This window comes from Capricornis sumatraensis, chromosome 4 (genome assembly GCF_032405125.1).
Source record: "Capricornis sumatraensis isolate serow.1 chromosome 4, serow.2, whole genome shotgun sequence".
Taxonomy (NCBI): Eukaryota; Metazoa; Chordata; class Mammalia; order Artiodactyla; family Bovidae; genus Capricornis; species Capricornis sumatraensis.
This window is the reverse complement of record NC_091072.1, coordinates 70,278,882-70,306,836: the sequence shown is the minus strand read 5'-3', so window position 1 is coordinate 70,306,836 and position 27,955 is coordinate 70,278,882. Positions and strand designations below refer to the sequence as shown.

At 46.4% G+C, this 27,955-nt stretch overlaps 1 protein-coding gene across 1 annotated transcript; it reads right to left on the bottom strand.

Moving 5' to 3' along the window:
* Positions 1 to 20,279: 20,279 nt before the first annotated feature.
* On the bottom strand, positions 20,280 to 23,009 carry LOC138079312 (glycosylation-dependent cell adhesion molecule 1). Its single transcript, XM_068972209.1, has 4 exons — positions 22,946 to 23,009; positions 21,923 to 21,967; positions 20,904 to 21,128; positions 20,280 to 20,410 (listed from the first exon to the last, which is right to left on the bottom strand). The coding sequence occupies exons 1-4, from the start codon at positions 23,007 to 23,009 to the stop codon at positions 20,280 to 20,282; spliced, it is 465 nt and encodes a 154-aa protein (XP_068828310.1).
* Between the last annotated feature and the right edge of the window lie 4,946 nt (positions 23,010 to 27,955).

Below are 27,955 nucleotides of genomic sequence, written 5' to 3'. Positions count from 1 at the left end.
AAAAAAGAAGTGGGGGCTTTGGGAAGGGGTCTGCAGAGCACCCTCTGCCCCTTTTTAGCCAGAGCCTGCTCTCCGCACCCTTGTCTGGTCAGCTGTTCTTGATGGCCAGCTGTGTCCTCATCAGCATGGATGATCACCCTGTCCTGCTAATTAACACCCGCCCTGTTAATGATTAAATCTAATGACTTTGACTTGGGAGTGGGATGGAAAATTCCCCAGCCACAGGACTGGACTGAGGTAGGTTACTACGAGTAGGAGGGATGGGGCGTTGTTGAGGGTGGGTGGTTGGGGAGCAGATGCCTGGTTTCTCCTGGGGCTGCTCAGCAAGAGCAGGATGGAAGGGGTCATTTGAAAGTCACAGCCCATCCTCCTCCCCCACTCCTCCCAGGCTTGGCAGAGGTCACTGGGCCCCAGCCCAAGCCTTGGCATTCTTCTTGCCAGGGGTTGGCCCTTGAATGCGGCTCCAGCCAGAAGAACAGGGGGAGACGGTGTGTTGGTTCGGGCTGCTGTCACGACATCCCACTAACTGGATGGCTTAAAACAGTAGGGATTTATTCTCTTACGGTTCTGGAGGCTAGGAGCCTGGAATCAAGGTGTCAGCTGGGCCCTGCTGCCTCTGAGGTCTCTCAGAGACAATCCTTCCTTGCCTTGCTCAGCTTCTGATGGCCACAGGCGTTCCTGAGCTGTGGCAACGTAACTCCAGTCTCTCCCTCTTCTTTACATGGCTTTCTTCCCTCCTGTACGTCTTTCTGCGTGCTCTCCTCTTCCTGTAAAGACATCAGTTGTTGGATTTAGGACCCACCCTAAATCCAGGATAATTTCCCCTCAAGATCCTTAATTAACTACATCTGCAAAGACCCTGGAGAAGGCAATGGCACCCCACTCCAGTACTCTTGCCTGGAAAATCCCATGGACAGAGGAGCCTGGTGGGCTGCAGTCCATGGGGTCGCTAAGAGTCAGACACGACTGAGCGAATTCACTTTCCCTTTTCACTTTCATGCATTGGAGAAGGAAATGGCAACCCACTCCAGTGTTCTTGCCTGGAGAATCCCAGGGACGGCAGAGCCTGGTGGGCTGCTGTCAACAGGGTCGCACAGAGTTGGACACGACTGAAGTGACTTAGCAGCAGCAGCAGCAAAGACTCTATTTCCAAATATGTTCACATTCTGAGGTTCTAAGTAGACATGAACTTTTTTGAGACTCTTCAACCCACGACAGATGGTGAGAGTGCCTGGTGGGGCAGGGAGGTGGTGAGTGCTCCAGGAGGCTGTGCTGGAGCTGGTACGGGAGATCTCTCCCCTCCCCAAGGAGGAGAGGAAGTGCTCAGGACCCATGGGTGGGGGTGGACTGGCCCTCAAGAAGCCTAGAAAGAAAGGCTACTGATGGTACAGAGACAAAGGGATGGGAGTAGGGGTGCTCTGGACTGCAGGAAAGAAGGCTGAAGGGACTTTGAAGGGGAAACCCTGGGTCCCTGTAATTTAGTCCCATTGGAGGGGAGAGTGTAACCCCATTACATTATACACTGTACATATTCTATATTACACATATTTCTGTGTATGTTATATACTATATATTGTATGAAAACCACAACTTGTCCTGTAATAAGAGAATAAAGTTGCATTTTGAATACCTGATGAGTTTGATTTCATGATGCAATCCTTTATACTTTATCGGGCTGGTGGGCAGGGAGAATTTATTTGCTTGCTCCTTGGAGAAAACCCAGGAAAGCCTTTTAACTGTTCTGCTTGCTCTCAGATAAGAGACAGGCTCAATTCAGAAATTACAATGACCACATCAATCAATATATGAACCAAAACCTGAAACTTAAGTGTTCTTTTTTCTGGCTTGCTATTCTTTTAGTCTTTTTTAAAAAATTGAAGTCCAATTGATTTACAATATTGCATTCGTTTCAGGAGTACAACATAGTGATTCAGTTTTGTTTCTTTTTTTTTGCATATTACATTGTTACAGGTTGTTACAAGATATTAGGTATGATTCTCTGTGCTATACAGTACATCTTTGTTGCTCATCTGTTTTATGTGTAGTAGTATGTATCTGTTAATCCCATACTTGTGATTTGTCCCTCTCTCCTTTCCTCTCCCCTTTGGTAACCATGAATTTGTTCTCAATGTCTATGAGTCTATTTGTTTTGCATATAGATTGATTTGATTATTTTTTAGATTCCACACGAGTGATGTCATTTAGTATTTGTCATTCTCTGACTCGTTTCACTAAGCATAATATTCTATTTACCACCTCTCTTCTGTAGCCTGCTGGGCCTTGCTTCAGCTGGCGGCTGTGAAGGGGCCAGCGGCTGGCTTCTCGGCTCCCTCCTCCCCTACCCCCACCCCCCAGCCCTGCCGGGTGCTGGTGGTGCAGAGCAGACAGGAAGGGGTAGGTGAGTCTTTACGTCCTTTGGCGCTCAGCCTCCTCCTCCCTCAGCTGGCAGTGCTCCTGCCCTTCCTCTCGGATGTTCTCTGCTGACCATTCTCGCACGGGTGCTTTCCTGGCTCCTCAGAGCTTTGCGAGCAGCCCCGTCCACCTGTATGTCCTTATCCTGGGAACTTGAGCCTCCTTCCTCAGCTGCTAAGGTCTCTGTGCCCTGAGGAAGCTGTGTTGGAAGCACCCAGCATGGATGTATGTGGACACATCTGTTTCTCTCCCAGGACCGGGAACTCGGTACTTCCCTGGCCAGGCAAACTCTGGGAGCCCAGGCTGCCACAAGGCACCAGCTTAGCTAGCCTGCTCACAGGCTGATCCCTCGTCCTTGTCTCTCCTTCTAAACTTCTGGGAAGCATCCATGCCCCAGGATACTTCCACCCCCCCCCCCCCCCACTCTAGGGGCCACATATTCTGTTGTTGGGGAAACCATGCTAGCATCCACTAGGCTTGCTGTAAGGGGGTAGGTCCCCTCCCTTTTCCTGGGAGAGAGGGGATGGGGTTCACAGCACAGCTTCCTGCATGCATTTCCTCCTTGCAAAATCCTCCCTTTGTTACTGGATGCAATGGGTCCATTGCTTGGGGTGCTTAGCCAATGAACACATCAAATACTTTTGATTAAAGCAGAAGAATTTATTACTTGTGACAGGTAAGGAGACACGGAGATAGCTCTCAAAGTGTTGTCTCCGATAACAGCAGGATCAGGGAAGTTTTAAGCTAAAATGCATGCATATTCACGAAAGGGTGAATGTGATCATCCATGTAGATGTGGAATTCCAGACATGCATGTGCAGTGTGACATGTTCAAACATAGGTTGCATGTTCAAACATGGCGGCAAATCCAGCCCTTGGAGTGGAGATTTTAGCATTAAAATGAGGCACAGGGCACTCTAGGTTGACAAAATCCAGGCAGCTCATTGAGTGAAGTCACGAGGGTCAGCCCAGGTCAGCATCCTCATTCTCTGGGCTCCAGTGAATCTGCTGGTTGAGTGGTTGAGGGGCTTTGGATCCTGCAGAACAGCTCAAGAATGTGCATCAGGTTGATCTTTACCTTTGAAACAGAACTGAGTGCCTTCATTATTGTTATTCAAAAATGTATTTATTTATTTGGCTGTGTCAGGTCTTAGTTGCACCTAGAGGGTTCTTCATGGAGGCATGCAGGATTTTCTGCTGTGGCTTCTCTCTAGTTGTGGTGCCGGGCTCAGTAACTGCCCAGCGGCATGTGAGATCTTTGTTCCCCAGCTGGGGACCAAACCCATGTCTTTTACATTGGAAGGCAGATTCTTAACCACTGGACAACCAAGGAAGTCTCTGAACTGGACGTTTTTAGACTGATTTATTATCTTTCCTATGGTTACTTCTTTTCCTGAAAATAGGTGTTTGTTTCTGCATTCTTTTTCTTTTTAAAATCATTAATTACTGAGACTTATTCTTTCCACCTGAAGACCTAGGAGGTCATAGTTCACCTTTCTGCTAAGCATCAGTAAAGAGAACACAGAAGGGTTCTAAAATGTATGCTCTGGTTCTTGAGTTTGTCTAGTGCATGTTACAATTTCTCTTATTGCCTGGTATTCTACTTCTGTAAGATATGATATATACTCTGGTTTAACCCCATCTGTTCCTGGTAGCTCAGCTGGTAAAGAATCCGCCTGCAATGCGGGAGACCTGGGTTTGATCCCTGGGTTGGGAAGATCCCCTGGAGAAGGGAATGGCTACCCACTCTGGTATTCTGGCCTGGAGAATTCCATGGACTATTCCATGTTGTCCCAAAGAGTCAGACATGACTTAATGACTTGGGCTTCTCTGGTGGCTCAGATGGTAAAGAATCAGCTTGCAATCCAGGAGACCTGGGTTCAATCCCTGGGTTGGGAAGATTCCCTGGAGGAGGGCATGGCAACCCACTCCAGTGTTCTTGTCTGGAGAATCCTCATGGATGAAGAAGCCTGGTGGGCTACAATCCATGGGGCTGCATAGAGTCAGACACGATTGAGCGACTAAGCACACACACACTTGTTAATGTCTTGCTAATACCTCCTCTCCCTAAAAGATGCCTTTTTGTATCCTTGATCCTTTTTGTAGCCTTGATCTGGGGGTCAGAAACTAGTTCTTAAACATTTCTTTTGAAATTCTTCATATGATGATTTGAAATGTCATCTATTGTATCTTGGTGCCCAGTTGAAATTCTGATTTTAGTATTCTGTTACAAAATCATTTGGGACAGTTAAGATTGTGCCTGGAGAAAGGGCCATTAGGTTTTAAATTCATACTAGCATCTTCTCTGTGTCAGGAAGGAGAGAATACCAAGCACATAGCCCTGAGGTGGAATGGTCACCAGAGAGAAGCAGATCCTGCTTCAAACCTTGTTTTGTTCCTTGGACTCATTGAGGCTGGATTCTTTCATTCAATTCCTGGAGACCAGGTGGTGCTCAGGTGCTGGGCCACGTGGAGGGGCTCACTCTTCTGGTATCTCAACTGGTTCTTCAGTGTTGGCCTTGTTTTCCGACTTTCTGCAGTCTAACCACCGTTCTTCCAGTTGAAGGATCAAAGATGTCAGTCTGCATTTGACAGCAGCATCCAGTTAGCAAACACCTGCTCTATGACGGGCCTAGTCATTAAAGCCACACTTTCTGCCCCAGAGAAGCCTAGCCAGAGCTGCAGGAGACATGATGAAATGCAAAAGAGCAGCTGCTGCTGTAGAGGCAGAAACAAGGGCTTTGTAGCAAATCCACAGACACAGAGAGTAGGCTACCTGTTGCCAGGGGTGGGGGAGGCGAAAATGGATGAAGGGGATCCAAAGGGGCCTTCTTCCAGCTGTGAGATAAACAAGTTCTGGGATGTAACATACGGCATGGTGACTACAGTTCACAATACTGCATTGTGTGTTTGCAAGTTGCTAGGAGAATTGATCTTAGATGTTCTTATCACACACACTCACATACAATTGTAGCAATGTGAGGTGATGGATGTGCTAACTAAACTTATCGTGGTACTTATTTCATTATATATATATATCTCTCAAGTCATTACATTGTACACCTTAAGTGTATACAGTGTTGTATGTCAGTTATATCTCAGTGAAGCTGGAAATAGGAAAAGTGAGGGCTTTGGGAGCACTGAGGAAGGGGACGGAGCTGGAGAAGGCTTCCCGGAGGAGGGGAAATTGGAGCTGGGTTTGTTTAAAGGTGAGTGGACCTTTAGGGTAGAAGAGGCATGAGATAAGGAGGAGCCAGACTGACAAATCCTGGGAGACAGGGGAGTTGATAGGTGATAAGGGAGGTGGGGGTAGTGGAAACTGGTGGGTCATCAGGGCTGTTTGAGGACTGAGGGGGCACTGGGGCCCAGTGGGGGACTTTTGGAAAGACTCCCATTTTCTGCTGTCACAGAAGCAGAGCTTCCCTTTTCACTCTCCAGCCTCCAGAAGAGGGTCTGAGACTAGATATTGCAAGGGTTTTATTGAACGTGGAAGTTCTCTGAGCAAATGGGGAGATGGGTGCCCTGAGCTTCTCAGAGAAGAAGCGCTTGAAGGATTTGTTGTCATCCAGCCAGGACTAAAGACGACTCTGTTAGGGATGGATGACCTTGTGTAACAGGAGAAGTGGGGGCATGGGCTTTGGATGGAGTCAGATTGGCCTTGGAACAAATCCCGATTCTTCCAATACCTGGGTGATCCTGGGCTGATTACTTCTCAAGCTTTTCCCCTAATCTCCAGAATGGGACCAATAAGTCCTCCAAGATAGGGATGCAGCAAGGATTGAATGAGATAATATACATAAAATGTTTAGCACAGTGCCTGGTAAGCATCAATAAATGGCAGCATTTATTATTAGAATGATACTTGCCTTCAGATGTTTCAAAGGTTGTCACGTGGGAACAACCAGCCTGAACTAGTGACGCTGGTGTGAAAGAAAGATTTCAGCTGGCTGGGAGGAAGACTCTCTTGTAAGCAGAGCTGCCCAAACCTGGAAGAAGCTGCATGTGTATAAGGAGATCTCAGTCTCTGGAAGTACCCAGAGGCTGTCTGGGGGCTCCTTACATTAGGCCCAGAGTTGGACCTTTAAGGACTCTTCTTTGGGATCCTAGGTTGTTCTGAAACTGTGCATTGGAGTCTATGAATGGAAGCTTCTGTGATTCCCCTTGGAGGAGAAGGGCCCCTGGGACAGGGGGAGATGGAGATGACAGTGGAGAGAACCAGTGTCTGTCCTGGTCCTAGGTCAGACACCCAGAAAGAAGCCTTAGCTTTCCTGTCTCACTGGGTGAGGGAGTGCAGGCAGGAGGCTCTGTGGAGGTTGTTCTGTCCCCACTCCTGTCTCCCCGTGATTGAGCTGCAGATTCTATGTAGGAAGTTTAGAGGGGGATGTTCTTTTTAAAGATCCTTCCCTCACCCCCTGTAAAAGAAAGTCCCGATTCTGGGGTTCCCCTACCTATACAGAGGTTTCCCTGGAGGCTCAGTGGTAAAGAATTCCCCTGCCAATGCAGGAGATGCAGGTTTGATCCCTGGGTTGGGAAGATCCCCTGGAGTAGGAAATGGTAACCCACTCCAGTATTCTTGCCTGGGAAATCCCATGAACAGAGGAGCCCGATGGGCTACAGTTCATGGGGTCACAAAGAGATGGACAAGACTTAGAGACTAAACAACAGCAACTATCTGTACATGTGTTGAGAAGCCCTTCTTAAAACGCAACCTCAGGCTTCCGTGCTGCAGAGCCTGTACATTTGATGCTGCACCTTGTTCTCTGGGAAGGTGGTCTCATATTTGCCTTAATTCTGTAGAGGCTGGGAAAGCGAGCACCGGACCTCTGAGCAAAGGCTTCTCAGCCCTTCCTGGGATCTTTCCTTCCCAACCACTCTCAGAGAGGGAGACCGTTATCTGCAGCCCTCTCCCCGTGCCTTTTCCATTAGAGGACTTTGCTCCCTTATTCCCCAGGGGATGGAATTTTGAGTGAACACTTCTAGCTTCTCTTGGTTTGTTACCTGTTCTTTCCTGGGAAAGGAGTGGCTAAATTCACCACTCATTCATCCGGTCATTCATTCATTCTGTTCACTCATGAAGTCAATTCAGCCTCATTCGTTGGACTCCAACTGTTTGCCCAGTTATTATTGTTCAAGGCACCAGGGAGAAAATGGTGAATGCTAATGGTTGACAAGTTCTCAGGGTTCATGGAGCTTACATGTTTCTGAGGTGGAAACCATATACACAAGTAAACAAGTACATAAATAATGTCAGAGCACAGTAAGTGCAATGAGGGAATAAACAGGGCTGGGTGACAGAAGTAACTGGTGGAAAGGAAGATGGGCTGGGCACTGAGTCGGGTAGCTGAGAAAGCTCTCCCTGAGAAGAGATGTTTGAGCTGAGACATGTAGGATGAGCAGGAGTCAGCAAAGCAAAGAGCAAGAAGAATGGGGTTCTAAGCAGAGGGCGCGGCCATGAGGGTGAAAGCTCTGAGCTGCAAAACACTGTGTCCCACGAAGGAGGCCAGCATGGCTGTGCAGTATGGAGTAGGAAAGTGGGGCGGGATGAGGTTCGGGGGGGGATATAGGTGGGAGCATGCAGGCCCAGGGAAAGGGTCTGGATTCTGCCTGAAAGTGCAACTGGAGAACACTTAAGGGTTTAAGCAGCAGATTGGCTGACCTGATTAGGTATATACCTTGAAAATATCACTTGTCTAAATGCTGAAGGGAGGGTGGCTCGGAAGGGGTAAGGGTGGAGGTAGAGAGGTTTAGTCAGGAGGCTGTTGCTGACATCTAAGTGATGCATCACGGTGGTGGAACTAAGGAGAAGGTGAGAGAGGGAGGAAGTCAAGATATATCCTGGAGATAGAATTCAAAGCCTTATTGATGTGAGGACTGAAGAAAAAGCACGAATCAAAACTGACTCAGGTTTTTGGCTTGAATAATTGATTATATGGAGGTTATATTTAGTGAGCTAGCAAGATGAAGTGGACAAGTATATTAAGATACTAGTTCAGATGCAGTAATAAGGTCATAATACTGCAGCTTTAACAAAAGTTAAACAGGGGTAGTGTGGTGGCTCTGCAATAGTCAAAATTCAGGCTCTTTCTGTCTCACAGCTTTTCCTTTTTTCAATTTGTCTGTACGAGGTCTTAGTTGCCGCATGCAGGTTCTTTAGTTGGGGCATGTGGGATCTAGCTCCCTGACCAGTGATCAAACCTGAGCCCCCTGCATTGGGAGTTCTGAGTCTTAACTGCTGGACTGCCAGGGAAGTCTCTACTACTATTTTTTTTTTTTTTAATGTGGCTTCTACTTAGTGGTTTATGATGGCTGCTCCAACGCCCACCCCTCATCTCATTCCAGTCATTGCGAAGCGGAGAAGAGAGAAGGGGAGGACACACTCCTCCTTTGTCAAGGACCTCGCCCATAATTGCCTTTGTCATATTTGCTTATACCCTACTGGCCACAGTCTAGTCACAGGGTCACATCTAGCTGCAAGGAAGTCTGGGAAATGTAGTCATTAGCTACATGGAAATCATGGCAGAATCAGTAGATTGGAGGTCTGGACAAGGTGAATGCACGTGGACTTCTCAGGAGGTTGTAGGTGGAGCGTGGGATTCTTGAACTGGAGATTTCTCAGAGCCTGTGAATATCTGAGATTATGTGGCAAAGGGGAAATAAGGATTTAGATGGAATTAAGGTTGATCAACTGGCTTTAAAACAGTGAAATTATCCCAGATTATCTGAGTGGATCCAGTGAAATCATAAGGCACCTTAGTGTGGAAGAGGGATTCAGAATAGAGAAACAGATTGATAGCAAAGTGAGAACTTGGCTGGATGTTGCTGGGTTTGAAAGTGAGAGAATGGGGCCATGACCCAGGGAATGTGGGTGACCCCCAGAAGCTGGACATAAAAGTGGATTCTCCCCTGGAGCCTTCAAAAAGGAATGTGGCTCTGCTGACATCTTGGTTTTAGCCTGAGTGAGACCCATCTTGCACCTCTGAACTCCAGAACTACAAGATGATAAATTTGTGTCATTTTAAGCCAGTACATTTGTGGTCATTTGTAATTAGAAAACGAATACAGCTCCCTCACACCATACACAAAAATGAACTCAAAGTGACTTAAAGGTCTAAATATATAAGATTACCCCATAAAACACCTAGAAGAGAACTCAGCAAAACTTTCTCTGACATCAATTGTACCAGTGTTTTCTCAGATCAGTCTCCCAAAGCCATAGAAGATAAATCAAAACCAAAATAAAACCAAAAACAAACACCCCAAGACCAAATGGCACCTAATCAAACTTATAAATTTTTCCACAGCAAAGGAAACCATAAACAAGATGAAAACATAACGTACAAAATGGAGAAAACATCTGCAAGTGATTGGCCGACGAAGGCTTAACTTCCAAGATATACAAACGATTCCTACAACTCAATAACAAAAACGTTCAGCAACCCAACCAGAAGATGAGCAGAAGATCTAAACAGAGATTTCTCCAAAGAAGACATACAGAAGGCCAACAGGCACATGGGAAGATGAGAACTCAGCAAAACTTTCTCTGACATCAATTGTACCAGTGTTTTCTCAGATCAGTCTCCCAAAGCCATAGAAGATAAATCAAAACCAAAATAAAACCAAAAACAAACACCCCAAGACCAAATGGCACCTAATCAAACTTATAATTTTTTCCACAGCAAAGGAAACCATAAACAAGATGAAAACATAACGTACAAAACGGAGAAAACATCTGCAAGTGATCGGCCGACGAAGGCTTAACTTCCAAGATATACAAACGATTCCTACAACTCAATAACAAAAACGTTCAGCAACCCAACCAGAAGATGAGCAGAAGATCTAAACAGAGATTTCTCCAAAGAAGACATACAGAAGGCCAACAGGCACATGGGAAGATGCTCACCATCGCTAATTATTCGAGAAATGCAAATCAAAACTACAATGAAGTATCACCTCACACCAGTCAGAATGGCCATCATCTGCAAATAACAAGTGCTGGAGAAGGTGTGACAAAAAGGGAACCCTCCTACACTGTTGGTAGGAATGTAAATTGGTGTGATCACTATGGAAAATTGCATGGAGATTCCTTGAGAAACTAAAAATAGAGCTACCATACCATCCAGCAGCCCCACTGTTAGGCATACATCCAGAGGAAACTCTAATTTGAAAAAATATATGCACCCCAGTGTTCATAACAGTGCTATTCACAATAGCCAAGACATGGAAGCAATCTAAATGTCCACCAACAGGTGAATGGATGAAGACGATGTGGTACACACACACAGCGAATATTATCCAGCCATAAAAAAGAATGAGATAATGCCAGTTCAGCAGCATGGGTGGACCTCGCGAGATAAGTCAGGAGGAGGACAAATACCATATGGTATCACTTATACGTGGAACCTGAATTAGGATATGAATGAACTTACTTACAAAGCAGAAACAGACTCACAGACACTTACGAGGAAAGTGGGTAGGGGAGGGATAAATTAGGAGTTTGGGATTAGCAGATGCATGCTATATAAAACAGATACACAACAAAGTCTACTGTATAAGGACAGGGGACTATATTCAACATCCTTTGATAAACTGTTATGGAAAGGAATATGAAAAAGAACAGATATATATGTATGTATATCAGTCAGTTCAGTTCAGTTCAGTCAGTCGTGTCTGACTCTTTGCGACCCCATGAACTACAGCACACCAGGCCTCCCTGTCCATTACCAACTCCCAGAGCCTACCCAAACTCATGTCCATTGAGTCAGTGATGCCATCCAACCATCTCATCCTCTGTCGTCCATTTCTCCTCCTGTCCTCAATCTTTCCCAACATCAAGGTCTTTTCTTTTCTTTTAAAAAAATTTTATTTATTTTAATTGGAGGTTAATTACTTTACAATATTGCAGTGGTTTTGTCATACATTAACATGAATCAGACATGGGTGTACATGTGTTCCCCATCCTGAACCCCCCTCCCACCTCCCTCCCCATCCTATCCCCCTGGGTCATCCCAGTGCACCAGCTCTGAGCACCCTGTCTCATGCATTGAACCTGGACTGGTGATCTGTTTCACATATGATAACACACATGTTTCAGTGCTGTTCTCTCAAATGAGTCAGCTCTTCACATCAGGTGGCCAAAGCACTGGAGTTTCAGCTTCATCAGTCCTTCCAATGAACACCCAGGACTGATCTTTTAGAATGGACTGGTTGGATCTCCTTGCAGTCCAAGGGACTCTCAAGAGTTTTCTCCAACACCACAGTTCAAAAGCATCAATTCTTTGGCACTCAGCCTTCTTCACAGTCCAACTCTCACATCCATACATGACAACTGGAAAAACCATAGCCTTGACTAGACGGAACTTTGTTGGCAAAGTAATGTCTCTGCTTTTGAACATGTTGTCTAGGTTGGTCATAACTTTTCTTCCAAGGAGTAAGCGTCTTTTAATTTCATGGCTGCAGTCACCATCTGCAGTGATTTTGGAGGCCCCCAAAATAAAGTGACACTGTTTCCACTGTTTCCCCATCTATTTGCCATGAAATGATGGGACTGGATGCTATGATCTTCGTTTCTGAATGTTGAGCTTTAAGCCAACTTTTTCACTCTCCTCTTTCACTTTCATCAAGAGGCTTTTTAGTTCCTCCTCACTTTCTGCCATAAGGGTGGTGTCATCTGCATATCTGAGGTTACTGATATTTCTCCCAGCAATCTTGATTTCAGCTTGTGCTTCTTCCAGCCCAGCGTTTCTCATGATGTACTCTGCATATAAGTTCAATAAGCAAGGTGACAATATACAGCCTTGACATACTCCTTTTCCTATTTGGAACCAGTCTGTTGTTCCATGTCCACTTCTAACTGTTGCTTCCTGACCTGCATACAGGTTTCTCAAGAGGCAGGTCAGGTGGTCTGGTGTTCCCATCTCTTTCAGAATTTTCCAGTTTATTGTGATCCACACAATCAAAGGCTTTGGCATAGTCAATAAAGCAGAAATAGATGTTTTTCTGGAACTCTCTTGCTTTTTCAGTGATCCAGCAGATGTTGGCAATTTAATCTCTGGTTCCTCTGCCTTTTCTTAAACTAGTTTGAACATCTGGGAGTTCACAGTTCATGTATTGCTGAAGCCTGGCTTGGAGAATTTTGAGTATTACTTTACTAGCATGTGAGATAAGTGCAATTGTGTGTTAGTTTGAGCATTCTTTGGTATTTCCTTTCTTTGGGATTGGAATGAAAACTGACCTTTTCCAGTCCTGTGGCCACTGCTGAGTTTTCCAAATTTGCTGGCATATTGAGTGCAGCACTTTCACAGCATCATCTTTCAGGATTTGAAATAGCTCAACTGGAATTCCATCACCTGCACTAGCTTTGTTCGTAGTGATGCTAAGGCCCACTTGACTTCACATTCCAGGATGTCTGGCTCTAGGTGAGTGATCACACCATCGTGATTAACTGGGTCATGAAGATCTTTTTTGTACAGTTCTGTGTATTCTTGCCACCTCTTCTTAATATCTTCTATTTCTGTCAGGTCCATACCATTTCTGTCCTTTATTGAGCTCATCTTTGGATGAAATGTTCCCTTGGGATCTCTAATTTTCTTGAAGAGATCTCTAGTCTTTCCCATTCTATTGTTTTCCTCTATTTCTTAGCACTGATCACTGAGGAAGGCTTTCTTATCTCTCCTTGCTATTCTTTGGAACTCTGCATTCAAATGGGTATATCTTTCCTTTTCTCCTTTGCTTTTTGCTTCTCTTCTTTTCACAGCTATTTGTAAGGCCTCCTCAGACAACCATTTTGTCTCTTTGCAGTTCTTTTTCTTGTGGATGGTCTTGATCACTGCCTCCTGTATAATGTCACAAACCTCCATCCATAGTTCTTCAGGCACTCTGTCAGATCTAATCCCTTGAATCTGTTTCTAATTTCCATTGTATAATCATAAGGGATTTGATTTAGGTCATACATGAATGGTCTAGTGGTTTTCCCTACTTTCTTCAATTTAAATCTGAATTTGGCAATAAGAAGTTCATGATCTGAGCCACAGTCAGCTCCTGGTCTTGTTTTTGCTGACTGTATAGAGTTTCTCCATCTTTCACTGCAAAGAATATATCAATCTGATTTCAGTATAGACCATCTGGTGATGTCCATGTGTAGAGTCTTCTCTTGTGGTGTTGGAAGAGGGTGTTTGCTATGACCACCAGTGCGTTCTCTTGGCAAAACTCTATTAGCCTTTGCCCTGCTTCATTCTGTACTTTGAGGCCAAATTTGCCTGTTACTGCAGGTATCTCTTGACTTCCTACTTTTGCATTCAAGTTCCCTATGATGGAAAGGACATCTATTTGGGGTGTTAGTTCTAGAAGATCTTGTAGGTCTTCATAGAATCGTTCAACTTCAGTTTCTTCAGCATTACTAGTCAGGGCAGAGACTTGGATTGCTGTGATATTGAATGGTTTGCCTTGGAAACGAACAGAGATCTCCCTGTTGTTTTTCAGGTTGCATCTAAGTACTGCATTTCGGACTCTTTTGTTGACTATGATGGCTACTCCATTTCTTCTAAGGGAGTCTTGCCCACAGTAGTAGATATAATGGTCATCTGAGTTAAATCCACCCATTCCAGTCCATTTTAGTTTGCTGATTCCTAAAATGTTGATGTTCACTCTTGCCATCTCCTGTTTGACCATGTCCAGTTTGCCGTGGTTCATGGACCTAATATTCCAGGTTCCTATGCAATATTGCTCTTTACAGCATCGGACCTTGGTTCTATCACCAGTCACATTGACAACTGGGTATTGTTTTTGCTTTGGCTCCATCCCTTCATTCTTTCTGGAGTTATTTCTCCACTGATCTCCAGTAGCATATTGGGCACCTACCGACCTGGGGAGTTCATCTTTCAGTATCCTGTCTTTTTGCCTTTTCATACCATTTATGGGATTCTCAAGGCAAGAATACCGACGTGGTTTGCCATTCCCTTCTCCAGTGGATCACATTCTGTCAGACCTCTCCACCATGACCGTCCATCTTTGGTGGCCCCTCACGGCATGGCCTAGTTTCAGTGAGTTAGACAAGGCTGTGGTGCATGTGATCAGATTGGCTAATTTTCTGAAATTGTGGTTTCAGTCTGTCTGCCCTCTGATGCCCTCTCTCAGAGCCTACCGTCTTACTTGGGTTTCTCTTACCTTGGATGTGGGGTATCTCTTCACAGCTGCTCCAGCAAAGTGCAGCCACTGTATATGTGTGTATACATGTACCTCCATCTAATCAAGGTTATTGTTTTTCCTGTGGTCATGTATGGATGTGAGAGTTGGACTGTGAAGAAAGCTGAGCACCGAAGAATTGATGCTTTTGAACTGTGGTGTTGGAGAAGACTCTTGAGAGTCCCTCGGACTGCAAGGAAATCCAACCAGTCCATCCTAAAGGAGATCAGTCCTGGGTGTTCATTGGAAGGACTGATGCTGAAGCTGAAACTCCAATACTTTGGCCACTTGATGCGAAGAGTTGACTCACTGGAAAAGACTCTGATGCTGGGAGGGATTGGGGGCAGGAGAAGGGGATGACAGAGGATGAGATGGCTGGATGGCGTCACTGACTCGATGGACATGAGTTTGGGTAAACTCCAAGAGGTGGTGATGGACAGGGAGGCCTGGCGTGCTGCGATTCATGGAGTCGCAAACAGTCGGATATGACTGAGTGACTGAACTGAACTGATGTACGTACATACCTATATACATAAAACTGAATCACTTTGCTGCACACCAGAAACTAACACAGCATTGTAAATCAACTGTGCTTCAACAAAAAAGAGAAAACTAAGACAAGATGAAAAACTTTTTCTCTCGGTGTCTGTGGGATGAGACTCTATGGCAGCTGGTACGGCAGAACATTTCTCAGGCCATGTTTCACCCAAGAGTGGAGTTGATGCATAAACAGGAACGTTCCTGAATAGCACTGTCTCTTTCTCTGCTGCTGCTGCTCCTAAGCTGCTTCAGTCGTGTCCGACTCTGTGTGACCCCATAGATGGCAGCCCACCAGGCTCCCCCTTCCCTGGGATTCTCTAGGCAAGAACACTGGAGTGGGTTGCCATTTCCTGCTGCCCTCTCCTAATGCAAACATACACACTTGGATAGGCTTCCCTGCCCCACCTATCCCCTGAGAATGTCTGCTCTTTCCCTCTCTGTGCAGGGGCTTAGGCAGGCAGGAAGGAGAGGAGGCCCCTTTCAGTCTCCTGTCTCAATTGTACTCTCCAGCTCAGCTGGCCAGGGAGGGCAGAGTGCTGTTGTCTGGCACCGGAACGGTCATTAATAAAACTGATACTTTGTCTCCCTTCTGCCCTCTGTTCTCTGGGTGCTTTCTCCACAGACCAGATTCAGAGTGGGGAGGGATGACAACATGATGGGCCTTCCTATGGCCCTGATGGTAAAATCAAGGACTGGCCTTTGGGCACCCAGTACCTGCGTGTTTGTGTGTTCAGTCACGTCAGTTGTGTCCTACTCTTGGTGACCCTATGGACTGCAGCCCGCCAGGGTCCTCTGTCCACGGGATTCTCCAGGCGAGAATACTGGAGAGGGCTGCCATGGCCTCCTCCAGGGGATCTTCCCGACCCAGGGGTCAAACTCCCATCTCTTCAGTCTCCTTCATTGCAAGCAGATTCTTTACAACTGAGCCACCGGGGAAGCCTGAGGACCCAGTACAGTGGATTTAAAAAGGCAATAGGCTCTGAAGTTACCTCTGGCCTGCAGCTTTATAGGTACAGTTGAAGCTGGAAAGAAATTATCACAGTTCCATGTGGGTACAGAGCACGAAACTTAATTTTACTTCAGATTATTTGTGCTCATCTTTAGTAGGAGCATGAGTAAGTGATGCTTAATTGATTGTCCCAGATCCTGATTATCTGTGCTATTGTTAATTTCACTTAGGGTCACAGAAGGAACCATGGAGGGGTTTTGCTTATGGCCTGTTCCCAGGTTCCTAGAATTATTTCCTGCAACAGAGTTTCAAGTTGGCTTGGAGTTGTACCTTTATTAAGTTGGCCCTGTGTATTCAGACGTTGTGCAACTTGCTGTGGGATTAACCACAGAGGTGTGATGGACCTCATACTGATAAAAAGACCAGGACCCCCCATATGGAGAAAATGCCAATGTGTGTGAAAGTGGAAAAAAACTCAATTTGGAATTATCACAAAATGAAAGATAAGAGAGAAATGAACAAATCTTGTACCTGGAACATTCTGTCTCTAGAAATCAGACTTATTCAGGAAATCAAGCAGGCGTGGGGTCCATGTGAGATACAAGTGTTGGTCTCGTAGTGAGAAAAGTCAGCAAGTAAGGGGAAGGAGAAAAAGAAGGAAGTTCTATTGCTCAAACTAGGGGAAAAGAAGATTTTCTTGAGAAAAATGTTGAGTTTTTAGAGAGTATGCTTGGGTTGTATGAAGAGAAAAAGGAAATATTTTCACACCTCAATGATTTTAAGGGCAGAACTAGAAAGGAGCACAATATTCGTTTCTAGATGATGAAGGACGAAGGGGTAGATTTGACAATGCAAAGTGGAGGGAGGCCGCTAGAGGGAGCATGGACCCAGGGAACTAGTGTAGACAGTTGCCCAGCAAGAGGGAGGAAAGGACCAGGTGGTTTGGTGGGAGCAGTGTGAGTGTCATTAGGTAGATAACTTTTAAACAGCCATGGTTATTTGAGTGGTGTGTGTATTGCCCATGCCCACACCTAGGAATTTGTGGCGTCAGGACACATAGTCACTGAGAAGATGAAACATACACGAAGGGGAATTAATCAGGAAAGAAATAGATGTAGTCACATCTGAGTTAAATTGGAACTACCGGCAGAATTATTTTAAATTTCTGCGTATTGCAGGATGACAAAATGTCTTAAGTGCCCCTCTTTGAGAAGAAGACATAGTAGGCATGCCCTCATCCCGCTATGGCAAAATTAACACCCAAATCAATCCTCCATTGTGTTGCAGAGAAAAGCCAATTCTGACTCCAGGTTGGAACTGTTTCCTTAACTTGCTTTCCATTGCTTTTGTTATTATAATCATACATAATGGTCTGCCTCAGAATCCAGCCAATCTGCCTGGCTGTTAAAGTAAAGTGCCTTTGTTCAGAACCCTGTCTACCTGTAGATGGCAGGAAGGAAGAAACTAACTCATCCCTCTCCCCTCCCCACACCCTCCCCTTGCCATTCTAGAAGATATTTACAAGATTAATGGCCTTTATATGGAGAAGGCAATGGCAACCCACTCTAGTACTCTTGCCTGGAAAATCCCATGGATGGAGGAGCCTGGTGGGCTACAGTCCATGGGGTCGCAAAGAGTCGGACACGACTGAGCGACTTCACTTTCACTTTTCACTTTCATGCATTGGAGAAGGAAATGGCAACCTACTCCAGTGTTCTTGCCTGGAGACTCCTAGGGACAAAGGAGCCTGTTGGGCTGCCGTCTATGGGGTCACACAGTTGGACACGACTGACACGACTTAGCAGCAGCAGCATGGTTTGTTTCCTCACTTCCCCCCATCTCTGGGGGTTCAAAAGAACCTGACATTCAGACCCCGATAAGGTGGTTATTTTGAGACATTAGTCTGCTGTCTTCTTGGTGAACTGACTCAACACCTTGTCTCCGATTCATTGGCCTGTCATGTGGCTAGCAGAGAGAGCTTGGACTCGGTAACAGTTGGAGGTTTCTCTCGGTTGGAGTTTAAATTCACATGTTGGGAAAGAGATGGCATAGACTGAGAGCATCCTGGTGAGGTGCTACTTTCTCAGGTACCACTGAGTTTCTCCAATGTGCGGTGCAAGCATTGGCAACTTGATTGGCTGAGCTCAGTGCCCCCACCTGTCAGGAGGAAACTGTCGTGGAGATGCCTGGCCATCACCTCTTGTGTTCCAACTGTATTCTGCTCTGACTGAGTAAGCTAGCTTTCTGCCCCTGTTCTGCCATGAGCTGCCCACTGAAGACCACATTCAGGAGGAGCGCTGACCAGACAGGCTCTTCCCCAAGCAGCAGGTGCAGCAGCACTAGAGAGCCTCTGTGCACTCATTAGGCATTTCCACAATATCTTTCTCTTGCACCCTGAACTCTCACTAAGAGTTTCTTGGCCTCCACCTTAGCCCTGAAAAAAACCCCTACAAATAGCCATGCACTAGATTTTGGACACCTAATGGCCCTGATGTCTGAACTCAGGAAAACACATTTATCAACTTATTAAAAGATGTGATACAAGATACTGATGAACAGCCAGGTGGAGAGATACACAGGGCAAGGTCTGGGAGGGTCCGTGGTAGGAGCTTCCATCCCCATGGAGTTCAGCTGCACACCCTCCTGGTCCGTGGATGTGTTCCCAACCTGGAAATTCTCTGAATCCAGCACTATCGGGATTTTATGGAGGCTTCTTCACATAGGCATGATCAATTATTAACTCCATTTCCAGGCCCTGCCCTCACTCTGGACAAGTAGGGGGAGGGGCTGAAAATTCCCAGCTTCTAACCATGGTTTGCCATCCAGGAGCTCACCCAGAGATGCTTCAATACAACAAAAGATGTTCCTAGTGCCCTTATCACTTAGGAATACACAAGGGTTTTAGGGGCCTGTCATAGATGTGGCCGAAGACCAAATGTTAGAATAAGAGATGCTCCTAAATGTGCTCATCACTTAGGAAGTTATGAGGGTTTTAGGAGCTCTATGCCAAGAACAAGCTCTATTATCTCACGTCTCCCTTTCTGTCATCCTATCTGTCCTGGAGTGAAGAGTCTTCTCTCCAGTAGCAAGAAAAAAGAGGTGTATTACTTTATTTTCCCATGCTCTTTCCCCCACAATGAGTTCCATATGCCTTGACAGTGAAAACTGGCTGCAGTTGAGGGAGATTGGCACACATTTGTAGATGAATCTGGCACGTAGGAAGCACTTGGTGGATGTTTGTTGTATGTATAGATGGAGTCGCCCACCCTGAGTTGAAGCAGAAGTCTTGGCAGATGAGGGTATAGATGAGGAAGAAAAGTGAAGAAGGAATGAGAAGGCACTGGATGGGGCCTGGGAGCACAGCATGCAGTCACAGAATGTGCAGGGACCTGAACCTGGAGCTTGGAGAACCAGGACAGAGCAGCATCTCCCTGAGAAGAACATTCTAGAATCTTCTGTCCAGTTCTACAGACAGAGTGAAGAGCATCAGGATTATGAAACAGGCACAAGTTTCACTGGGCTCAGTGGGCTTTGGGAGAGCAGTTGCTGCAGGCTGGTGGGTGGGCAAGGTAGACTACAGGCCAGTGAGGTGAGCATGGTGGGTGAGGGAGCCTGGGGGCAGTGGTGTGTGAGGTGGAGGGGCAGCTGGAGAGAAGGGCCAAGACTTCACAAAGAATATTTTGGGATGTGGAGACTTGAACACATTTGTAAACTAAGGAGGAAGGAAGGAAGTAAGTAAGTACGTAAGTAAGTGTGTGTTAGTTGCTCAATCCTGTCCAACTCTTTGCAACCCCATGGACTATAGCCTGCCAGGCTCCTCTGTCCATGAGGATTCTCCAGGCAAGAGTGCTGGAGTGGGTTGCCATGCCCACCTCCAGGGGATCTTCCCCACCCAGGGACTGAACCCAGGCCTCCTGCATTGCGGACAGATTCTTTATTGAGGGAACCATCAGAGAAGCCGGTGGTGGTGGAGGAGGAGTTTAAAATCAAAGGAATGGGGTGACTAAAGGAAGAGTCCTGGCAGAGTGGGGGCCTTGGGCCTTCCTTCCTGGTGCTACAAAGCCAACACAGAGCCAGGCTTGGGATGCAAGGCTTTAATAAAGGACTTGAGGAGCTGAGAGGTGGTGGTGATGGGGCAAGTGGTGTGGGTGCTGCAGGCACTGGCAGCGGCCCACCTGGGCTGTGGGCATCCCCATTACTACGGCTTCACGACTTCAGAGGCAGGAGGGAATAGGCTTTTCAGATATTTTATGGTTTCTTTTACTGTGTTTTCCAGATTCCTCATGATTTTATGACCGAGCTCCATCAGTTTTCCTTCCGTGGTGGATGCTGGGGAATATCGGGAGAGAAAAGTCAGGGAAGAGCTATTGCCCTGCACCCTCGCCGGTCCCCCACACTTTGCCACAGCGCTGGCAAAGGCAACTAATGGGTTCTTTGATTTGCTTTTCACTCTCATTTCTTAAAATGGTTTTCCATTTATTTTTAATTGGGGGGTAATTGCCCTACAGGGCTGTGCTGGCTTCTGCTTTACGTCGACAGGAATCAGCCATAGGTGTACACGTGTTCCCTCCCTCCCACCTCTCACTGCATCCCACCCCTCTAGGCTGTCACAGGGCACCAGGCTGAGCCCCCTGTGTCCTACAGCAACTTCCCATCAGCTGTCTACTTTACGAATGGTACCGTATATATTTCAGTGCTACTCTCTCAATTCCTCTCTCATTCCTTTCTGCTACAGCTGCCTTTCCCTTCTAACCCAACCATTTCCACCCTCCTTTGCTGCTTACTGTTTGCCCAGCCCCTTCCCACTTCCCCCATCTCTTACCATCACTGGGAGCGTGCTCTGTAGTCTCTTCTGATCCAAGGGAAGCATTTCTGAGATGTTTTTCCTTGAGTATGGACAGAGGCAGCTTGGGATTCTGATTCTGTGGTTGCCTGGGAGATCTGATCACATTTGGCTCTTTGGAAATCAAATCTTCTCTGGAGATGGAAGGCTCCTTAGAAAGGTCCTCAGTGGAGATCTGGAGGTTGCTGATGATGAACTGAGCAGCTGGGACCAAGATGATGGAGGAGGTGAGGGCAGAGAAAGAGGTCATGGTAAGGAGTAGCCAGTCAGTGCTCTGTTATCTCCCTGAACACTGGTGGCCACCAGGGTTGAGTCATTGCCCAGTTATCATAGAGCAGGGTTGATGTCCCATGCCAGCATCCAAATCCACAAGCACCTGGTTTTGGATGCCTTTGACTAGGAACTGCACTTTTAGCAAATTTACCTTCCTAGTGAAAAGAGAATAGCTATGCAAATACCTGTCCCATTGTCTGGCGCATAGGAGGGGGTTCAGTTTTTTCCCCCTGAATTTTGGGAATTGCTTGAGTCTGCCTTCTCTGGCTTTTGCCATGTAAATTGTGTGTGTGTGTGTGTGTGTGTGTGTGTGTGTGTGTGTGTAGGAAGTTAGCCTGAGACTAAACCATATTTACGGATAATCCACAAAGCAGAATCCTGCAATGTTCAAGGTTTTTGTGGGATAGGGAGCTTGGGACCGAGGAGCCCCAGAAGCATCCTCACCTCAGGGTGAGCTGAAACTCCTCACCTGCTATCATTCAGGTGTGGGATGTAGTCTCCATACCCATCTCCAATGACTAACCAGCATGAAGTGCTGTTCAAAGAGCTTCTGGCCCCTAGAGCTTGGCCAGTTAGTGCTGTAGGAAGGATTAAGATCCAACATCAGAAGGGATTGTCTCTGCTCCACCTCTTTCTCAGATGGAGAATTCATCGTTGTTCGTCATTCACTGAACAATCCTTTACCACCACTGACTTACTTTAAAGGGTGCCAGTGTGAGACTTACAGGCATCAGTGGGCTGAGCTTCCAGGTGGGTTTCATCTTCTGGCTCTGAAAAATAAAACAGTTAAATTTTCCAAAGTTCTGAAGACATTTAACATGTGAGATGCGCTTATGCAGCCCCTTTTGCCCCAGCATTCTTCTCTCCCTTACCGTGTTTTATGTTTTCCTTCGCACTTCTAACACACTGGCCCTTATTTAATGTGCTTGCTGCTGCTGCTGCTGATAAGTCCCTTCAGTCATGTCTGACTTTGTGCGACCCCATAGACAGCAGCCCACAGGCTCCTCCATCCCTGGGATTCTCCAGGCAAGAACACTGGAGTGGGTTGCCATTTCCTTCTCCAATGCATGAAAGTAAAAAGTGAAAGAGAAGTCGCTCAGTCGTGTCTGACTCTTTGTGACGCAAATTTGGACCGCAGCCTACCAGGCTCCTCCATCCGTGGGATTTTCCAGGCAAGAGTACTGGAATGGGGTGCCATCGTCTTCTCCGTTAATGTGCTTACTGTTGGTTTATTCCCCTAAGGTGTAATCTCAATGATGACCGATATCTCTGTATTTTGAGAGTGTATTCCAAGCATCTAGAACTATGTGTCTGGCATACATTAGGTGCTCAATAAATAGCTGTTGAATGTATGTGTGTCTATGTCTTGGCCTCACTGTACAGAGGAAAGCAGAAAGCTCCATGGAGGGGTAGTGACTCTACCGGGGGTTTCCAGCATCATCTGAACCTGGGATCTAATCTGAATCTCTGCTGACCCATAGTCTGCCCTGATTTGGGTTCTGTTTGGCCCCTCTGGCCCCAGCCGCAGGTTTTCTAGGGTGCAGGATTCCTGGGGTCACGTGTCCTAGCTCCCTGCCTCCATCCCCAAGTTTATCCAGGTGTGAATGTTTGGTTCTGACTGCATCTCCTGACCTCTTTACACAACACATCACAAGGATTAAGGAAAGGCCTTTGGAGCACTGAGGCCTCTCCAGCCAAGGCTCAATGACCCCAGGGGAAAAGGGGAGGTTGATGGAAGCCAGACTCACCATTAAGGATGGCGAGAGAGGTGGCGGCCAAGCTGGCCAGAAGCAAGATGCAGAGGAATTTCATGGTGGGGCTGTAGCAGCAACCGTTTTCCCCGGGGCAGGCTGCTTGGTGCTGCTGAGGAGGCTGCTGCTTGGCAGGGGCCTTATTTATTTGAGGGTAGGGATCAGCTCTGGGAACCTGGTTCAGGATTGGACCTGGGAACAAACCAGGTTTCCCCTCCCCATTTCCCTATTCTGAATACATTTGTTTTGGGGAACTGGAACTTCTGGGAAACCAGTTAACAGGAAAGCAAGGTGCCAGCACTCCCCCTGGCCTGGAATGTGCCAAGGGAGCCAGCCCCAGGCTCCCTATATGCCAGACATTGTCTTGAGTTTGTGCATATGGGATCTTTTATTTAAATCATGATGGTTGTTAAAATATATGCTATTTGTCAAACAAAAAAAACACATTCAAAGTAACTACCAGGGTGTGAGTTTCCCTCCTTCACGGTACTTATTACTGATAAAATTTTACTTTTGTTTAAGTGATCATTAAATTAATATCTATCTCCCCAGGAGAGCAGGGACAGATTAGATGAGCAGAGTGAATGAATAAAGAAAGGGCTAGGCTATCCTCTGGGGCTACAGATGAACACTCCCCAGGCATCCAGGAAAGAAAGGGCCAGGATTTTTTTTTAAAATATTTATTTTTATTTATATATTTGCTGCACTGGATCTTAGTCACATGCGGGACCTTCTGTTGCGACGTGTGGATTCTCCAACTGTGGCACATGGACTTACCAGTTACGGTGCACAGGCCTAATTTGCCCCATGGCATGTGGGCTCTTAGTTTCCCCACCAGGCATTGGACCTACATCCCTTGCGTTGGAAGGCAAATTCTTAACCACTGGACCTCCAGGGAAGTTCCAGGGCCAGGCTTTTATAGGGATTCCAGCTATATGCCAGACATCGTCTTGAGTTTGTGCATATGGGATCTTTTATTTAAGTCATGATGGTTGTTAAAATATATGCTATTTATCAAACAAAAAAACACATTCATGGAGGTGAGGCACCTTACGCAAGGTCACACAGCTGGGTGAATTTGAACCTATGTTAGTCTGACTCTAGACCCTATGTCTTATCATACAGGGGCTGGTGGTTCTAGAAGCAGACAAGATGGAATAGCAGGAGCCCAGAGGCATCTGGAGAGGTGGTGAGGGATGCACCTAGGGCTTGACCTCCTGTGCCCTCCTCTGGCTGGAGGATTTGATGATCCCTCTGGAGCCTGTTTTTGGATCATGTCCAGGAAGGTGAGGGCTGCTGTCCCTGTGACTGAACTTCCTGTCCTCAGCAGAAAGCATGGCTTGCTGGGCACGTGGGGGTCCCACAGAGGGTAAGGTCCCACCTGTGGACCACAGAGAGCTGTGAGCTGTGTCAACCAGGGCCTTCCCTTCTCTCTGGCTGCAGGAGGGAAGAGCCCAGGGGGCTAGCAGTCCTCCTCCAATGGCTTGGGCACTGCTCTCTCCCTAAGCGAGGCTGTGAAGTGAAGGCAGTTTGTCTTGGGCTGCCTCCCACCTCCCCTTGCTCCCTAGTTTCCCCCACTGATGGGCCACCTCCCCTCTTAGAGGGCACTTGGGAACAGGGCAGGGACAGAGGAGGGTGTTCACCATGTTCTCCAGAACGTGTTTGTAGCCCTGTGGGCTTGATTCCTAACACACTTCATGATTGGTGGGTTCGGGCCTCCACCATCTCCAGCTTAGGCTAATTCTCACTGTTTCTCACTGCCCTTCTGGCATCCAGTCTGTCTCCACTCTAGCGCTAATGCTGGAGGATTAATCAAGCCCTCTTCCCTACTCAAAAGTGTCTAATGACCATCCACCATTCACAGGGTAAAGTCCAAACGCGTTGGGCATGTGTTCGAGGTGCTCCACCTTTCTGACTTTATCTCTTGGACCTTTGAATTACTCCTCGCTCACTGGAGTGTTCTTGTTCAAGCTGTCCCTCCATCTGCCAGCTGTGCTTCTGTATCACAATCCACATCAATGATGCCTCCTCCCTCGAGTGAACCCCACCTTCTCACCATGACGATTCCCTTGGTTAATTGCCACGCCCCTGTGGTCCCCATGATAAAGTTCACATCTTCGTCTTTTTGTGATTCCATCCCAGTACTATTTCTTGAGTAGCTGTTGTGTTATACGTTTTGGCGATACGGTGGTGAGCAAAATCTCCTGGCCCTGTCTCAAAGGCCTTTGTTGTCTAGCATTTATCACACGTGATTGTAATTCTCTGCTTTGATCGATTGCTCCCACTGGTCAATTACCATTTTGAGGACAGGAGCCATAGTTTATTTCTGTATCTCAATTTATTTAGCACTGATCCTGACACTTGCTAAGTGCTCCAGTTTGGTAAATTGAATGAGTCAATTTGTCTGTTCAAAGTTGGCCCCTGGAGGATATGTTTACTGTTAGTGGGGAGGGAGGGACCTCTGAGAGGTCTTCTTCAATAATTGAATATTCCAACAAGAATTGTATGTGATAGGTACTTGAGCTTCAGCAGTGAGCAAAACTTCTGGGATTCTTGCTCTCCTAGATAGGATTGCCAGATAAAATGCAAGTTGCTCAGTTAAATTTCAGATAAGCAGTGAATAATTTTTTTAATGTAAGTATATACTCAAATATTGCATGGGACCAGCTCATACTAAAAAGTTGCTTATCATTTTCCTTCAATTCACATTTAACTGGGTGTTGTGTATTTTGCTGGCTAAGCTTGGCAATCCTACCCCAAGGCTCCAGAGAAGCCTCCACCCTCTGCCACCTGTCCCTTCTAGCTGGAGCTTTGTCCTCTGTGCCTGAGGGCTCACAGGCAGGGGAACAATGGACTGAAGTGAAGTCCAGGTGCCAGGCCTGTAGCTTCCTTCTGAGAAAAGAGGTCACAGTGGTTCTTAATGCACAAGTTCCCGACTGCGTCAGATGACCCTGTTCCTCTGGCCACTCATATTTGGTGAGGAAGCCTGGGTCTTATCCAGAGAGAGCTATCACCTGGCTGGACATAAGGAAGACCAGTGGCTTCTGAGGATACCTGGGTGAGAGACGTGTCCATTTCTGATGCTCCATACAGGATGGTCTCTAACCAAGTCAACGAGATCCTTCTCAGTGAATTCTGAATGCGAGGTAGACAGAATGAAAACTCAGTGAGATGTAAAAGTGGTAGTTGCAGAGGAGGGAGGGGGAGGCAGAGAGATGCCAACGAGACAGAGGGAGGTTGACATATGCACCCTGGGGCTGATGTCACGGCGTCGCCGGAGCAGCTGGAGGGGCTCACAGCCCACCCCGGTTGTTCCCTGCTCAGCACTCTACAGGGCCTGCTGAGATGCTTTCCTGATCACCCTTCCTGCTGTGTCAGCTGATGTAACTGGAGTGAATCTTATAAACTTGGAAAAGCCTATTTTGTTTTTAAAAATTAGCTCTTAGTCGGGACACCCAAGTCCAAAGGTCAGTCTGCCGTGACTTCATTGTACGGTCCTTGGCCAGCCACTCCCCACCTCTAGGCCTCGTTCTCCTCTCCAGCAAGGAGAGGAAGGGTGCTGAGGGATCTCCAAGGATCTCTAGGGTTCCTGTTTTTCAGGATCTGACACCCTCTTGGGTCAGGTGTAGTGGCTTATTGGAGATTGCCATTTCTAAAAGGATAGCAGCGTTAGGCTGGTTAGCCTTGAACTTCAGTGCACACAGGGTCCGCTGGGAAACTTCCCCTTCCTTTGTATTTAATAAGTCTGGGATGCACCCAGAAATTCACATTTTTAAAGCCAGTGTCTAGGGCCATTCTGACTTGGAGACGTTGAGGATCACATGCTCTTTGGCAGATAGGACGACGGCTTGTAAGCAAATCTCAAGCTTTTGTTTTGATAAGAATTTTGGGAGGCAGAGAGCCTATTCTTTTGAGTGTGTGTGTGTGTCTGTATGTGTCTGTTATTATTGTAGTGGTTTCTGGCCTAAGATGGTAAAGAGTTGGCTTGCAGTGTGGGAGACTGGGTTCGATCCCTGGGCCAGGAAGATCTCCTGGAGAAGGAAATGTCAACCCACTCCAGTATTCTTGCCTGGAAAATCCCATCAATGGAAGAGCCCGGCCGGCTATAGTCCATGGGGTTGAAAAGAGTCAGACACAACTGAGCGACTTCACTTTTCTGGCCTGGGGAATTAGGGGTTCAATACTACGTCCAATTTAGCACTCACTTTCTCCACTTTTCCGTCCCAACTTTGAGTTTTCCCTTCAACACCAGCAGAGAAAGAAAGTGGGGAAGTTGCTGAAACACTGACGAGAAGAAGAATGAGGTGCTCAAGATCTACGCGTGCATGCGTGCAAAGTCCTGTCTGACTCTCTGCCAGCCCATTCACTGTAGCCCGCCAGGCTCCTTTGTCCATGGGATTCTCCAGGCACGAATCCTGGAGTGAGTTGCCATACCCTCCTCCAGGGAATCTCCCTGACCCAGGGGTTGAACCTACATCTCTTGGGGGTCCTGCATTGCAGGTGGATTCTTTACTGCTGAGCCACCGGGGAAGCCTGCTGAAAATCTATCTTTTCTGTCTAATCAGACAAATATTTCGTGCTGCTCTCTCCCTTTTCTCTCTCCCCACACCTCACCATGTTGCCATTGTCTTGAATTTTAGTTCTATGATATAAATTTAGTTCTATGAGACTCTTTTTGAATTTTCCTTAGTCCCTTAAACAATTATTTAATGGTTTTTCATTTGCCTCATCTCTTAACTCATCTTTGTAGATTGAATTATTTGAATAGTTTTTTCCATGATTGTTTTCTAAGTAGAAATTTTTGTGGCAAAATTTTTGAGTGTGATTTTATTACCAGTATTATTTAAATGATAATATAATCATTAAAAAGCATGAATGTTGAATTTTTGTCAAATCCCTATGTAGAATTCTTGGGATATAGCCATACGCTTTCTTTTATTGATCACTGGTTTATATGATTACATTCATACATTTCCTATTATTAAACCATTCTTTTTAATATTCGTT